The 16831-nt window shown below is 40.7% G+C and overlaps 1 protein-coding gene and 1 long non-coding RNA gene across 3 annotated transcripts in view; both read left to right on the top strand.

Annotated features, from left to right (window-relative positions):
- Nucleotides 1-3398, top strand: part of cd34 (CD34 molecule) — a 29742-nt gene extending 26344 nt beyond the window's left edge. The window contains exons 8-9 of one of the 2 annotated variants that reach the window (XM_079677683.1): nt 856-1072; nt 1103-3398. In XM_079677683.1, the coding sequence (XP_079533809.1) occupies nt 856-1050 (195 nt within the window). In that variant the 3' untranslated portion in view covers nt 1051-1072; nt 1103-3398. Of the gene's footprint in view, nt 1-855 lie in introns of both variants that reach the window. The other variant, XM_079677682.1, reaches the window with a different exon arrangement.
- Nucleotides 3399-13374: 9976 nt separating this feature from the next.
- LOC307037830 overlaps nt 13375-16831 on the top strand; it is a 5700-nt gene continuing 2243 nt past the window's right edge. The window contains exons 1-3 of the long non-coding RNA XR_013807792.1: nt 13375-14073; nt 15563-15643; nt 16424-16831. The exon at nt 16424-16831 is cut by the window's right edge and continues 2243 nt beyond it. This is a non-coding gene — a long non-coding RNA (uncharacterized lncRNA). The remainder of the gene's footprint in view (nt 14074-15562; nt 15644-16423) is intronic.

Here is a 16831-nt window from a genome sequence, read left to right as displayed (position 1 = left end):
ATCACAGTACGTGATAGACTAATGGGCGGGACATCTCTAAGCTGTTGCCAGCCGGCCAGCTAACCAATCAGAGCAGACTGGGCTATGGTTTCAGACAGAGGGTGAAAAGAGGTGCTGCAGCACAGACAGTATGAGACAAATCAAGAGCTTTATGAACATTAAAGCTTTGTTCGAGCCATTTGTGACATCACTATGGAACACTCGCTCTTCTATTGGCTAGCGCTCCAGCACATTGTTCGTGATAACTACTGAAAGTCAATATTGGAATATGTGGCTTTTTTTTAAACTGACGAGAGCGCCCTTACAGAATGACCTGTGCGTGTTTCACATGTTTCTGCAGTCACGTTAAACACTCAATAACAGTATGCATGGATTTTTTTCTCGGTCCGGTTTATGTTTCCTTGCATCTGAAATCAAAACAGAACCCTTTCCTTCCTCTGGGATCAAACACTGCCAACGTTTTGATCAGGGAAAGTTTCTGGCCAGCGTTCAGAGAGAATACAGACAGAGAGAGAGAGCGTTATCCAAACACCCCTCCCTGCTCACAGCTTTTTTCTGCTTATTATTCATCAGTGATTCAACATGGAGCCATAAGCAGCTGTTTTACTTTAATATCAACCTACATTTAATATCAAACTAACGGAATATATGCAACTGGATTATGTAAACAAAACAAAAGTTTAAAGCCTCAAAAGAAGCTTTAAACTCTTAAAAGAAAGCACATTCTGTAAATCCCTGGTAATAAATTGTTGTCAGAATTGCTTTTTAAGTTCTGTGGCTTTTGAAAAGACATCCAGACCCCAGGTATTGAAGTGTCTTTCCCTCCCATGATGCATGGTTTCTGTGTCTCTGCAGGCGGAGGAGGCGTTCCCGGCAGATCAGGAGAACCAGGGGAACACTCTGGCCTCCGAGGCGCCCCTGAACCCCCCTCAGGAAACCCCGGAGAAACCCAGCATCAACGGAGAAACCCCCGAGGCCGAAAAGCCAGACCAACCCCCCCCACCCACCAACGGTCACTCCACCACCAAGACTGCAGACACCGAGCTGTGAAACAACAACACACACACACACACACACACACACACAAAAACAAACACACACAAAAACAAACACACACACACACACACACACACACACACACACACTCAAACTCACTTTCTGACCACAACAAACGTAGACATCAAAATGACACGAAATTATTTGATTGATTTAAATTGATCTTATCGTGGATAGGAAACTCATAGCTGGAGTCCACAGCTGACCGGACTACTTTCTGTGGATTGATCTGACTGCACACAGTCCCTTGAGCGTCCTTAGAAACGATATGTTCTCCTTAGCAACGGACTGTGTTCCTTAGCACTTTGAATTGCCTATGTGTATTAAAATGTGCTATTACAAATAAACTAACCTTAGCAACGGTCTGTTTTTCCGGACAACAACGGAATGTTGAAATTGACCAATCGCAGTCCAGTATTCAACTAAGCCGGGTAATATTTTGTCTGACTGCAGACACCGAGCTGTGAAACAACAACACACACACACACACACACACACACACACACACACACACACACACACACACACACACACACACACACACACACACACACACACACACACACGCGCAAACAAACAAACAAACTCACTTTCTGACCACGCCACAGCAAACGTGGACATCAGGGACTATTTCCTACATCAGAATCCACACCCCTCCATCTGTGAGCCTCGTAAACATCAGGGGAGGAAGTCTGATGATGATGATGATGATGATGAAGATGATGACGAAGGCTGAGTCCCTGGTTGTTGACGCAGGCAGAAGAGGATTGTGGGTGTGGAGAGAAGCATCACTCTGTTCCCATGATGGCTGCATGTCAACACCCTGCAGCATGCATGGATCACTGAAGGACTACAGGGGCCGAAATACTGAAAAGAGCCACAAAGCAAATAAAGAGAGAGGAGAAACATCTGCATACACACAAAGAGACTTTAAAAAGGGAGACAACCAACGTGGGGACAAAATAACATAAAAAGAGACACAAAATGAATAAAAAAACACTCGAAGAGGAACAAAACAACCACAAATATGAAGAGAATAGAAAAAAAAAGATATGAGGTTCAAACAGATACATCCTGACTACTAGAGAGGATTTATATAAAGAGACCAATTAGTGAAAAGGATTATTTTAGGTCGCTTTGGATTCAAGCTAATTCGACCAATTTGTAAAAATAACAGCTACTCAACAGCAGAGACAGAAAAAAAATACAAAAAGCAACAAAACAACTTCCAAGTGACCAAAAAAGTCTCAAAATGACCAAAGAATGTCAAAAAACGCACCAACAAAAGCCTCAGCGACTCTTAAGTCTGCATGTTTTTATCCACGTGTGGCTTTCTGTCTCATAATCCAACATTTACCCACAAACCCTCCACAGTAAACATCTGCTCCTCTGCAGCCATGACAGACGGAGAGGAGACAAACCACGCTGCCTTGAAATCTGTTTACAAACTCAGAGAGAAATCCACATGGAGTTATTGAAAGTGTGTGAATGTGTGCTTTAAATCCTGCATGTGTGTTACCGTGCATGTTCACCCGTACGTGCATAGAGGCTTCCCTTGCTTTACTGTATTATACGTGTGGTGTTGTAATCGAGTGAACGAATGAGTGTGACATTAGCCAGTGTAAACTTTGTAAAATAAGTTCTTTAAGTCGTGATCTCCTTGTCTTTCTTCATTAATGACGCTTGTCGCTGCACATTATCCCGCTTATTACACGGCCACGTGATAAATACACCAACGAATGGACTCACAACATTGATGCAAAAATGTTTTTTTTTATTTAAATTGATCGTATCGCGTCTGCCAAGAAAAAATATATATTTAAAACTATTCCACGTGTGTTCTGATGGAGGAAACTCATATTTGTTTATCCACAGCTGACCGGACTACTTTCTGTGGATTAATATGACTCCACACAGTCCCTTGAGCCTCCTTAGCAACGGTCTGTTCTCCTTAGCAACGGTCTGTTTTTCCAAGCAGCAACGGAATGTTCAAATTGACCAATCGCAGTCCAGTATTCAAATAAGCCGTGTAATATTTTGTATACTCTCTTTTTACTGTTTGTACTCTATTGAGCAGTGTGTATAGTTTCTGTCTTGTTTTTTTTAAGTTGTGTACCAACACTTTTAAGGTGCCAAAGTTTCTGATGTCATGTCTTATGTTGTGTATTAAAATATTTGGCACATTTTTATAAAACTTGATCAGACTGCAGAAAAGTGTTCTTATGAATAAATTCTAATTTGTTAACTTTTTCATTGCTAACATTCCAATATTACTTTTTTTACTAGCAGCCTGTAGTTTTAAATTGGAATAAACATGAACAAATAAAAGATGAATAACTTTTTATGAATCGTCATGTTTTCAGACTCATTTTTTTGTGTAAACGGTGCTACTTTGGTCCCTGTTTGACAGTTTATGAAGCACAAAGTATAAAACGTCACCCAAATATGTGTCACACCTTGTAATCGAACTTGATTCGTTGTACCTTAGTTTGTTAAGTACTATACTCAATGCAGTACTTTGACTTGTAATGGAGATTTTTTTCTTCTACATACATTTGAAAAAGATTACCTGTACTAAACTTTTTCAAATGTATGACCTCATATATGGAAAATGTCAATTTTTGAATTTAAAGAAAGCAAACAATTTGAATTAGATAAGATCAGAGGAACATATATTGAATATTTTTTCTCAAACAGGTATGTGTCAGAGTTTATTATATTTTGAAAACATTTCGATTTTCTGTGACACTAAATACAGATATACACCTGAGCATCAGCAGGAGAGGACTCTTTAAAGTAGAGACACTACATACTGATATACACCTGAGCATCAGCAGGAGAGGACTCTTTAAAGTAGAGACACTACATGCTGATATACACCTGAACATCAGCAGGAGAGGACTCTTTAAAGTAGAGACACTACATACTGATATACACCTGAACATCAGCAAGAGAGGACTCTTTAAAGTAGAGACACTACATAATGATATACACCTGAACATCAGCAGGAGAGGACTCTTTAAATTAGAGACACTACATAATGATATACATCTGAGCATCAGCAGGAGAGGACTCTTTAAAGTAGAGACACTACATGCTGATATACACCTGAACATCAGCAGGAGAGGACTCTTTAAAGTAGAGACACTACATACTGATATACACCTGAGCATCAGCAGGAGAGGACTCTTTAAAGTAGAGACACTACATGCTGATATACACCTGAACATCAGCAGGAGAGGACTCTTTAAATTAGAGACACTACATAATGATATACATCTGAGCATCAGCAGGAGAGGACTCTTTAAAGTAGAGACACTACATGCTGATATACACCTGAACATCAGCAGGAGAGGACTCTTTAAAGTAGAGACACTACATACTGATATACTCCTGAACATCAGCAGGAGAGGACTCTTTAAAGTAGAGACACTACATACTGATATACATCTGAACATCAGCAGGAGAGGACTCTTTAAAGTAGAGACACTACATACTGATATACACCTGAACATCAGCAGGAGAGGACTCTTTAAAGTAGAGACACTACATACTGATATGAACCTGAACATCAGCAGGAGAGGACTCTTTAAATTAGAGACACTACATACTGATATACACCTGAACATCAGCAGGCGAGGACTCTTTAAAGTAGAGACACTACATACTGATATACACCTGAACATCAGCAGGAGAGGACTCTTTAAAGTAGAGACACTACATACTGATATACACCTGAGCATCAGCAGGAGAGGACTCTTTAAAGAAGATACACTACATACTGATATACACCTGAACATTAGCAGGAGAGGACTCTTTAAAGTAGATACACTACATACTGATATACACCTGAACATCAGCAGGAGAGGACTCTTTAAAGTAGAGACACTACATACTGATATACACCTGAACATCAGGAGGAGAGGACTCTTTAAAGTAGAGACACTACATACTGATATACACCTGAACATCAGGAGGAGAGGACTCTTTAAAGTAGAGACACTACATACTGATATACACCTGAGCATCAGCAGGAGAGGACTCTTTAAAGTAGATACACTACATACTGATATACACCTGAACATTAGCAGGAGAGGACTCTTTAAAGTAGATACACTACATACTGATATACACCTGAACATCAGCAGGAGAGGACTCTTTAAAGTAGAGACACTACATACTGATATACACCTGAACATCAGCAGGAGAGGACTCTTTAAAGTAGAGACACTACATACTGATATACACCTGAACATCATCAGGAGAGGACTCTTTAAAGTAGAGGTACTACATACTGATATACACCTGAACATCAGCAGGAGAGGACTCTTTAAAGTAGAGACACTACATACTGATATACACCTGAACATCAGCAGGAGAGGACTCTTTAAAGTAGAGACACTACATACTGATATACACCTGAACATCATCAGGAGAGGACTCTTTAACCACATTCACTCTGCATTTAAAGGCCATGCAGCCCGTCAGGCCTCACAGCTGGTTTACATCAGCTGTAGTAATGACCTCACGTCACTGTTTTCTTTTTCACAGTGAGGGTGTGGCAGCGAAAACATCCCGCAGCTGTCTCTGTTCAAGAGACGCAGGACACCACCCATCATCATGTTCATATACACGCTTAAATCCACTTCCTGTCACCATACACTGACTGGGACTTCACACCCTCCTCTCATCACGAGATCAAGTCCCATGTGGATCCTCGTCTCCTCCAAACCCTGAGGAAAATATTTGCTTCAAGGCCATCGAGCTGCAGAGAGGCCATGTTGTCACCAGGGTGGGGAGGTAGTAACTATGAGTGTTAAATAAAAGTAATAATGAGTTAAAAAGTACAAAACTGCGTCTGAAAGCGTAGTTGAGACAGTAAAGTACAATTATGTCAAAAACAATACAAGCGTAAATGTACTCAGTTACTTTCCACCACTGATGCTCTACGGTCTGTCCAGCTTCAATCCAATCAGCCACAAAATAACCCTTTGTTTCACTTGACCGTAACACAGTGGTGCCCTGCAGAGCTGCTCAGTTTGTCTGATATGCATCTCAAAAGTATACCCCAAAATAATTAAGAGACATGGAATTCACCGTGTGGAAAAAACAAAAGCACCAATCACAACAAGGCCTCTGGACGTTCTTCACTGGAACAGATTTCTATCAAAAGAATTACAATACACTCCCCTGGTTTAACTGGCTCGATTAGTAAGTAAGTGTTTTTTTGTGAATTAACCCTTTTTATTTCCACCCATCGACCCCTGCAACCCCACTGTCCATTACCTAATATCTTCTCCTCCACAGCTTCCCTTTAATTACTTGAATGAAGTATTTTATAGTATTTCCACATGTGCAAATCATCTGAGTACTTCGCCCGCCTCTGCTTTGTGTTAAAACTCTATTAAACTCCACTGTGTTGTGGTGCTAAGAAATGTAAACAATTTTTTCTGACGCTAAACAAAATATGTATTTTGTGCAAATTCTGTTTGTGTTTTCCATCCACTGTAATCCCATAATGCATCACTCCAAATCTTCTCCTCTGAATTATCTCTCATAGTTGTTTTCCCAAATGTTACCAAGTAATCCCCAATGTTTAGAAATGTAACCGCAAGCGAATACAGTAACTTTTTAGTTGAATCCTGATTATGTAATGTTGTTAAATGTAATCCATTGCTCCCCCCCCCCCCCCCCCCCTCCCTGTGTCACTGCAGAGGAATCTGGATTATGAAGCAGCTGGTTGTTTTTATTGTGGGGAGGCTCCCCCCTAAAAGCTGCCAAATACGTAATGTTTCCTCCTCAATGCCAAAGCACGCCCTCCTAAACTGATGGTAAAATAATATAGGGAGAGGGATAGAGGAGGGGGGGATAAATGGGGTCAGGTCAGGAGGGAGGGGAGGGGAATTAAACCTGATGAAGTTCAGGTGAAGGTGAACGCCAGCAGACTGTATTAGCATCAATTTAAACCATTTTAAACTCCTCATTCTGTTTCTCTTCTTCGTTGGTTTCCTGCTCAAGGACATATATGCTGTGTCCCAATTCAGAGGCTGGGTCCTCCAGCCTCGCAGTCCGCGGAGGACCCAGCTTGGTCAAAATTGTTGCAGTAAGATTTGTATAACAAAAGCAGTTAAATAAATAAAGTAGCTTTATAATGAATCCCAACAATATGAAAACCACACAGGGTTTAGAAATATTTTCACTTCATATTATTTTATGTATGTAATATAAAGAAGACATCTCCAATTGCCCGTATATTTAAATACACAAATTAAATAGGTTTACTTTTCTTTCATGTCGTTTACTATTTGGGTGAGTACATTTAAAAACGAATCCAGCTGAAACCGTTGTAGCCGTTGATGGGACGTTACAAGCCATATATTTTTTTTTAACTCAGTCGTCACCGTCAACCGTTGCATCCTGGGATATGCAAGCCCGCCTTAACCTGCCATCAGGCCCTGGGGCTGATAGTTTTTGTAGGCCCCCTATTTAAACAACAAATCAAAGTCATTTATAGCCTCGGCAGGCTCTGTGATCGCACTTCTCCACTCTGCTCTACACGCGCCTGGTCCTCTCCTCCATATGAGTGACGTATCGGGCCTCCCTCATGTATTTGTCCGGTTGCCGTTGGCTCCCCTCCACGTAGCAAGTCCTCGTCGTCCTCTCCATCTCCTCCAACAGATAATGTCCCTCCTGTCTGTTTTTCCTCTCCCGCTACTCCATCGCTATCAGAACCAGACGGCCTACTTGTCTCCGAGGCCCCGCGGCCGGCACCGCTACCGCTCGGTACAGAACTCATCTGTCCTTCCTCCTCATCCTGGCCTACAGGTTTAAAATAACCTGTAAGCGTCGGCATTTTTTGTAATAGCTGCTTGTCTCGAAACTCGCATCACTCGCAATTTGAATAAGTCACATGTGAAACATATTCTCATTCTGACGTGTGTGTGTGTTTGTGTATATTTGCGTTTGTGTGTATTGTGTTTGTTTCCCGGGGAAAACCCTCACGAGAAACATCGGCTGTTGTTATGCCTGCTGTGACGTCAAGTTACTCCGTTCTCCGCTTGTAATTATGCCGTTACAAGCTTCAAAGTTGTATTTATCATCTGAATTTGCCGAAACAAGTTTAATATTCTGAAAGCCAAGACTTTGTTTTTTTAAAATCAGATGAAAACAAACTGTTACGGACCTTGCTGTGTTATCTATCATTACTCTACGTCTTACAATAATAATTTCAGTGGAGGGAGGGGGGCGGCGCTGTGGAACAGCAGAGTGGCGAGGGAGAGCTGTCGTCTTCCCTTTACAAGATTCAAAAATGTATTTATCGTGTGATTTTGGAAATGAAAGTTTCCTATTCTGAAAGCCAAGAATTTGTTTATTTAAAAAAAACAAAAAACACCCGAAATAAAAAAAAAAGAATTTTTTTTAAAAAAGATTTATTTTTTAATTGGCTCATGATAGGCCCCCGATCTCCGTAGGCCCCTGGGCTTCAGCCCAGGTCAGCCCGTGCATTAAGGCGGCCCTGGGGATATGGTACACCGCGGAGTGTACATCAGATGTATCCTCTAAATCTGGGGAAAGAAGGCTGCATTTGCGGGCCGCATTCGGAGGAGTCTTGTTTTTTTAAAAAATTGGGACAGCCTTCGTTTGGCGGAAGTGACGTATGCGGTCTCCGAATGCATCCTCAGGAGGATGCGGCCGCTGAATTGGGACACAGCTATAGAATAGGGAATTTGTGAAGCGGCTTCCTTCCTCTCTGAACGCCACTGATACCGACTGGAAAACTGTGAAAACACAACATGACCTCTGGAGCTGAGACACTAAGATCAACATGTTTCCTGAAAACACATTATATTTAATGAGTGTTATATTAAAGGGGACCTATTATATAAAATCCACTTTTTCATGTCTTCTCTGCATCAACATCACATCACACTTTCAGTATGATATAATATCATATAACAAACTATAATATAATATAACGGTGCAGGACGGTTGCAGGATCCTCAGTTAGAGGCCGCTTTCACACCGAGTACTTTGCCGTACTTAGTTCCCAGCACTTAGTGCCCCCCATGGAGCCGATCGCGTTCACACCGGAATAAGTTCCCTGAGGGAAGATTATGCAAATGAAGCCGCTGACGTCACTTCTTCTTCTTCTTCATCTTTGGGTTTACTGGCAGGCCGCAAACCACTTCACGGCGTATACTGCCACCCGAAGTCCCCGGCCGGAAGTCCCCAGTAGAAGCCTTCCGAGTAAATCGCCAGAACGTCGACACCTCCTCATCACTCCACCGCTCCCATGTTTTATTTTGTGTTGCCATAAGTTAGTCTCTCTCGGTTGATGCGCGGGGCTAATGCTAATGCTAATAATGCTAATGCCAGCAAATACAATGGCGGCTTCACAAAACTTTTCAGAGTTCTACGGGGCGTGATTTGCAATTCGCCCAGCCAATCAGAACTTGGTACTTTTTTCTCACCAGGATAGTCCCACCTCTCTAGCAGGGACTGAAAAGGGGGTAACATTTCTCTGAACTAAGTTCTCTTTTTGGTGTGAACGCAAAATTCCAGGGACTATCGGAACTAAACGGGAAAAGTACTCCGGTGTGAAAGCGCCTAATGGAGAATTGGCTGCATGCTCGAGAGGAGAGGAAGTTCATTCATAAATCTGTAAACACTTATTGTGGAGCAGAGTAAACAAAACACTTGAATGAAATGCAGAAGAGAATTTAATCTCATTCTGTCATTCAACAAAGCAGGAGGGTCAGATGAGGATAAATATCTGAGATGTCAGTTAAAACATGCTGACTGAGGAACCTTTAATCTAACATGGTTTCAATAACACGGCACTAAGTCCACTCACTGATTCATAAACGAACAAATACAGTCGAGTTTGTCCTCCGCTTGAACTCGATGAAACGATTTTGTGTTTTTGGCAGCATGGAAGTGTTTTGAGTTCTTTTGCACCCACTCTCTCAAATATCCAAAAATGCATGACGACCGACCGGGGAGAAATGCAATGTACGCAAACATGCATCATGGGAAATGTACTATTCAAAGCTGGGATCCACAGTAAGGGAGTAACGATGGGGAGCGACTGACAGCTGTGTGTAAAGGACCGCCGGTGGACATTTTGTATGACTGTTAGCAGAAGCTGTGATGAATTATAAAAGCTACCAATGGTTGCACGATGAAATTGCAGATGTAATATTGTGTTTCCATGGACGCCTAAATGGCAGTAAACAACGGAAAGTTGAAGTGATATCCGGTCTGTTTCCTGCACATTTCTCTTTGCTGTCGTTGTCTCTTCCCAACATCTGTGCAGGGAAACAATCTGGAAAGCATTGTCTCTTTTTCCAGCAACTCATCACACCCTGCAGTAAACTGAGGACAACACGGGCTGTGCAATCATTTAAAGGTCCCCTATTATGCAAAACCCACTTCATCATGTCTCTTCTACATCAACATGTGTCCCCTCTTCTTCATGTCTCTTCTACATCAACATGTGTCCCCTCTTCTTCATGTCTCTTCTACATCAACATGTGTCCCCTCTTCTTCATGTCTCTTCTACATCAACATGTGTCCCCTCTTCTCAATGTCTCTTCTACATCAACATGTGTCCCCTCTTCTCCATGTCTCTTCTACATCAACATGTGTCCCCTCTTCTCCATGTCTCTTCTACATCAACATGTGTCCCCAATTCTTCATGTCTCTTCTACATCAGCATGTGTCCCCTCTTCTTCATGTCTCTTCTACATCAACATGTGTCCCCTCTTCTTCATGTCTCTTCTACATCAACATGTGTCCCCTCTTCTCCATGTCTCTTCTACATCAACATGTGTCCCCTCTTCTTCATGTCTCTTCCACATCAACATGTGTCCCCTCTTCTTCATGTCTCTTCCACATCAACATGTGTCCCCTCTTCTCCATGTCTCTTCTACATCAACATGTGTCCCCTCTTCTTCATGTCTCTTCTACATCAACATGTGTCCCCTCTTCTCCATGTCTCTTCTACATCAACATGTGTCCCCTCTTCTTCATGTCTCTTCTACGTCAACATGTGTCCCCTCTTCTTCATGTCTCTTCTACATCAACATGTGTCCCCTCTGTGGAAAGAGACTCTGAAAGTTTCAGGAACAAAGATTCTCTCTCTTTTTGATCCATTTCTATAAAAACCTGTCTGAAAATGAGCTGATCAGATTTTGGCCACTTAATGATGTCATAACGATTTGTTGTCTTGTGTAACCATTAGCCAATCAGCAGCCAAGGTAACCAATTATTTTTAATTGTTAATTCTCTTTTCCACTTTTTAAAGTATTTAAAGTATTGTATTTGAATGTCTTAACACACTTCTGCTCCTAATAATGTCCCAAATTGGGATCAATAAAGTATCTATCTATCTTACTTTTCAGATTCTGATTATTAAAACAATATATATATATATATATATATATATATATATATATATATATATATATATATATATATATATATATAATCAACAAAAACAATTAAACTTGGGTTTAACATGTAAACACATTCTGCAAAATCTGCAAATGCTGTTATTGTTTTGGTAATTTTACTTCATTATGAATGAAATACCTTTACTGGTCACACTGTACTTTTACTACTTTTGCTTCTGTAAATACTTCTTCCACCTCTGCAAATAAATGAGTCTGTGGCATCTGCAAGAAAATAAAAACGTACTCTATAAATTGAAATGTGTTTTAAACGGACAAAAAACCTACAGTAGTATTATGGATGTGATCTACAGCAGCAAACACTGATATATCCAACTTTAGAAAGAGGGACGTCTGATGTTATTGTTGGGTTAGGATGCCCCCTGCTGTGGCTTTAGGGTAAACATACTCAGTTACAAAAGTCCAGCATTCAACATGTACCAAAGAATTAGTATGTACTAGTTCTGAAAAGAGAAAGTACTCATTAAACAGATTTGTTCCATTTAAGCAACATACATTTTAAATGATTGTGTTATAATTCTTGATGCATTAATGTGTTCAATCATTTGGTAAAAGTAAAGTTTATTTTAATGACTTTAGAGCATTTATGTACTGGCCACCAGGGGGCCGAAGATTCACTTGGAACACACACACACACACACACACACACACACACACACACACACACACACAAACACACACACACACACAAACACACACACACACATTCCATGTATTGTATGTAATTATTAACAAATATACCAAGTCTGACATCTTCATTGACATTTTACAATCTTTCAGGGAACATCCTCTATAGATCACTAAACAAATATCAGTTCACAGAAATGTTATTTAATTTGTACAAGTGGCATGTTTATATTGAACAGGTTATTTTACAGTGGAATAAAACTATTCAAAACTATTGGAAAGCACGGAAAATGTGTGTGTATTGAGATTAAATATTAAGATGACATAAACATGAAGTCATGAACACTAACCCAGACATTAGTTGTCTAACTTGAACCTAAGACACAATAAGGGGAATGTCAACAAAGACACCTGTCAACCCGCACGCTGCTGTTCCTCAGCACCACTCCCCCTCCCTCCCGCTGAAATTATGAATGAAAAGCGTAGTAATCATAGATAACACGGCAGGGCACGTGACAGTTTGTTTTCATCTGATTTCAAATAAACAAAGTCTTTGTTTTTAGAGTATTAAACTTGTTTCTCCAAAGTACTTGATTTAATGTACTTAGTAGGGTTAGATATCCCAAGAAAACTGATAGGCCTATAGAAAAGTAATATTACACATATAGAAATCATATAGAAAATAATGGCAATGATATTGGAAAAGTAATACAAATAATATTTGAACTAATGTTGATATTATTATTCTCATGATCTGATTTTAGTCAAATCAATGTCATACAGCTTAGACGCATGACAGATTCACAGAAGCAATACATAATAATAACAATAATAATATACAAAGTTAAGAAAACTAAGATTAATCAAAAGAAAACAGGTTTAGATAATATAATTTAAAAAAAAGAAAATACACATAGAAAATATAAACAACAATAAATAAATGTGTTTTATTTTTGTATATATTATTTTATAATTTTGTAATATCTATTTTAAAGCCAGCAGTAAATATTAAGCAACAATCTAATTTAGCAAATCTCTTTAATTGTATAACCCTTTTGTTGTACTCCCCCAAACCGGATGTAGAGAGCAGGGCATCCTCTTGTCCCGCCTTCCTCTCCGCGCATGTTTGTAACCCTGTCAAAACCACGTGACCCTACTGACGCCTTTCCGAGCGTCGTCCAATCAGGAAGCGGGGGTGTGTGGGCCAGTGGGCGGGGCTTGTTTGTGTTGCTGTGAAAATGTCGATGGTCGTGTTATGGCTTTTTTTATATTCCCATAAAGTGAATTAAAACCGTGGATTTAATCTTAATAAATATGACATTAACGGAGAAGAAACGGTGAGGGAGCAGAGACAGAAACCGGGAGCCTGTCGGTAAAAAAAGAGGAGTTTATTTACATGCATGCTCTCAAATATACCACCTTTTAATGTGTATTATATTATAGGAAGTAGCAACGTGGGCTGATTCATTTGTATTATTAATATTTTTTAACTGCTTTTCGAGCTTGACTCTTCTTTAAAGGCCACTGAGGATTACGCATGAGCGTGATTTGGTTATTGCGATGTACTGCGCAGTTTCCAGCGTTGTTTCCAACGTTACCCGGAAATAAGCTTCCTCTCTCAGCTGTTTCCTTATACATCAGGGGGGGGGGTTATGGATCATTTTGCCGGAGTCAGAGAGAGTGCAGAGCAGCCGAACAGGAGGAAGAAGAGGTGTGTGTGTGTGTGTGTGTGTGTGTGTGTGTGTGTGTGTGTGTGTGTGTGTGTGTGTGTGTGTGTGTGTGTGTGTGTGTGTGTGTGTGTGTGTGTGTGTGTGTGTGTGTGTGTGTGTGTGTGTGTGTGTGTGTGTGTGTGTGTGTGTGTGTGTGTGTGTGTGTGTGTTCTGCAGGAGGATGTTGCGCACTTCACTTTTCCTCAGCAGTGAGTAGTCTTTGCATCCATGTGCTGCTGCATGTTGATTTAATGCATGTGTTGCGTGTTGTTATTGTGTATGGCTAAAGTCAGTTTGTATTATTATTATAACTAAGTATTTTATCCCTTAATGTCAAAGTGTACAAAGAGAGATATTACTTTAAACTGAGTGTGTTATTGCTGCTTTTTCTACCTCTACCTTGCAGCCACAGTCACCAGAAATTGGGATTACTAACAGGAGTACATGATCAATATATAATATTCGGTAGACAAAAAGCCTTATGTTCATTTTTGGTTTACATTTATGCTTAGACGCCATATGGGAACACCTTGCACTTGTTGTGTGTCATGCTGTGTCATGTTGTTCCATTTCCTCCTCAGCTTACTGTATTTAAATAATAAGATATGTAAAGATATGTTATGCACTATTCACCATTTTGCTGCATATGTTCCTGAAGGTAAATGTATGTTTTCCCCTTTTTCTGAGGCAGAAATGTGTTCCTTTGTGTGAGTTTTTGTTTAAAAAGTATAATATCATGTTTGTAATGATATTTATGTAGTTGTGCGTACACCTGCTGAGAGGTTTCTGCCTCAGCTGCTTCCATCCAGAGGTTTCTATCATACGCACTTTTTATTTCTGATGTAAACAAACCCTCCAGCTGCAGTACCGTCTCTGAACACAGGGGGTTGCTGCAGTTCCCTCTCTGAACACAGGGGGCTGCAGTTCCCTCTCTGAACACAGGGGGCTGCGGTACCCTCTCTGACCGAAGGGGGACTGCAGTACTCTCTCTGAACACAGGGGGCTGCAGTACTCTCTATGACCGAAAGGGGGCTGCAGTACTCTCTCTGAACACAGGGGGCTGCAGTACTCTCTCTGAACACAGGGGGCTGCAGTTCCCTCTCTGAACACAGGGGGCTGCAGTACTCTCTCTGAACACAGGGGGCTGCAGTACTCTCTCTGACCAAAGGGGGGCTGCAGTACTCTCTCTGAACACAGGGGGCTGCAGTACTCTCTCTGACCAAAGGGGGGCTGCAGTTCCCTCTCTGAACACAGGGGGGCTGCAGTTCTCTCTCTGAACACAGGGGCGCTGTAGTACCCTATCTGAACACAGGGGGCTGCAGTACTCTCTCTGAACACAGGGTGGCTGTAGTACCCTTCTCTGAACACAGGGGAGCTGCAGTACCCTATCTGAACACAGGGGGCTGCAGTACTCTCTCTGAACACAGGGTGGCTGTAGTACCCTTCTCTGAACACAGGGGGCTGCATTACTCTCTCTCTCTCTCTGAACACAGGGGAGCTGCAGTACCCTCTCTGAACACAGGGGGCTGCAGTTCCCTCTCTGAACACAGGGGGGCAGGCTTGTGCAGGTTTCATCCTCCAGTTATCATAAATGAGTCAGATAATGGAATATATTCAGGCAACACTACAGAGCTTTCTCACGTCCACAGGAGACAAAGTGTGTGTTTGTTTTTATTTATTTTGTGGCTTTCTTCACAGGGGGAAGAGTAAATGCATCTGGAATACAAACAAAAATGGCGTCAGTCTGTTGACCGATCGATTATCTGACCGCTTCAGAGGGTGAGTAAGAAAAAAGGCTGTATGGCCTTTAAGGAATTGCATGTGTTGGAATACATAACCCTCCTTATTTATTTTTTTATTAATATTTTTGTTAATATTTTTGCTTATTTTTGTAAGAGCTGAAACCATTACCAGCATTTTCATCACTTGTCTCAAAACCGCCCGTCCTTTTCTTTACAATTAATTTCAAATTAATTAATTTTCTTGTTTTTTCTTTATTACACGGAGTTTGTCTCTCACTTTACTCCCACTGCCTTTTTATTTTTTTATTTAATTATTTATTTGTATCTATTTATTTTCTCTTTTTCCTACCCGAGGTTGTCGCACATTTGACTTTGTCTTATTTTATTAAGAGCTGCAACCATTAGCAACCTTTTCATAACTTTTCTCAACCCCACCTCCATTTTATATATTTTTATTTGGTTTTTTTTGTAAGTTAAAATATTATTAAGTTTCTGTTTTTTTCAACTGTGATTCTCATCATTAAACTTAAATAGTTTTCGTACTGTATATGCCATTTTACTTAACTAAAATCAAATAGTTAGCTAATAGATTTTGTTTATGAATGAATTTTTCCTGCAGAAAAATCTGTTTCCTGTCCCTCAATACCTGAAATACTTTTTTCTCAGCAGCCTTGTGTGATTATATCTGAATAAAGGTCACTTTTCTCTGACTTTGTCAAACTCTCTGAGTGCTGAGCTAAGGGAAATTCCCAGTGTAATATCATGTCTCAAAATAAGATCTCACATTACAAATATTTTTTTCTTTTTAACCCTACAGGGAATGAAGCTGGGACACTTGCATCCTCAGAGAGAGCCTTTCATATTCACTGCACACAGGTAACTACAGAAACACATCCACCGCCATAACCTAAAACATATTTAAATGTAGGTGCGTTTAGGAGCTCTGTTTCCTAATCCATCCGGGGTTGTGGCTCAGTGGTTAGTGCGCTGATCTTTGGATCACAGGGGCACTGGTTCGAATCCCACTGCAGTCAACATTCCACTGTGTCCTTGGAGCAGTACTGGCCCACAGTATTGAATGTATGTCAGTCGCTTTGGATAAAAGCGTCTAACAAGTGACATGTAATGTAATGTAACAGTATGACTGGAGCCGGCCGGGCACCTTACCAGGAGAGATTAGGGTTTAGGAAGTGGAGCAGCTGATAGATGACCCGGCCAAAATTAA

Source organism: Notothenia rossii (assembly GCF_949606895.1).
Source record: "Notothenia rossii genome assembly, chromosome: 4".
In the NCBI taxonomy this organism is placed as follows: Eukaryota; Metazoa; Chordata; class Actinopteri; order Perciformes; family Nototheniidae; genus Notothenia; species Notothenia rossii.
The sequence above is the reverse complement of the archived record's forward strand: the minus strand, read 5'-3'. Positions and strand labels throughout refer to the sequence as shown.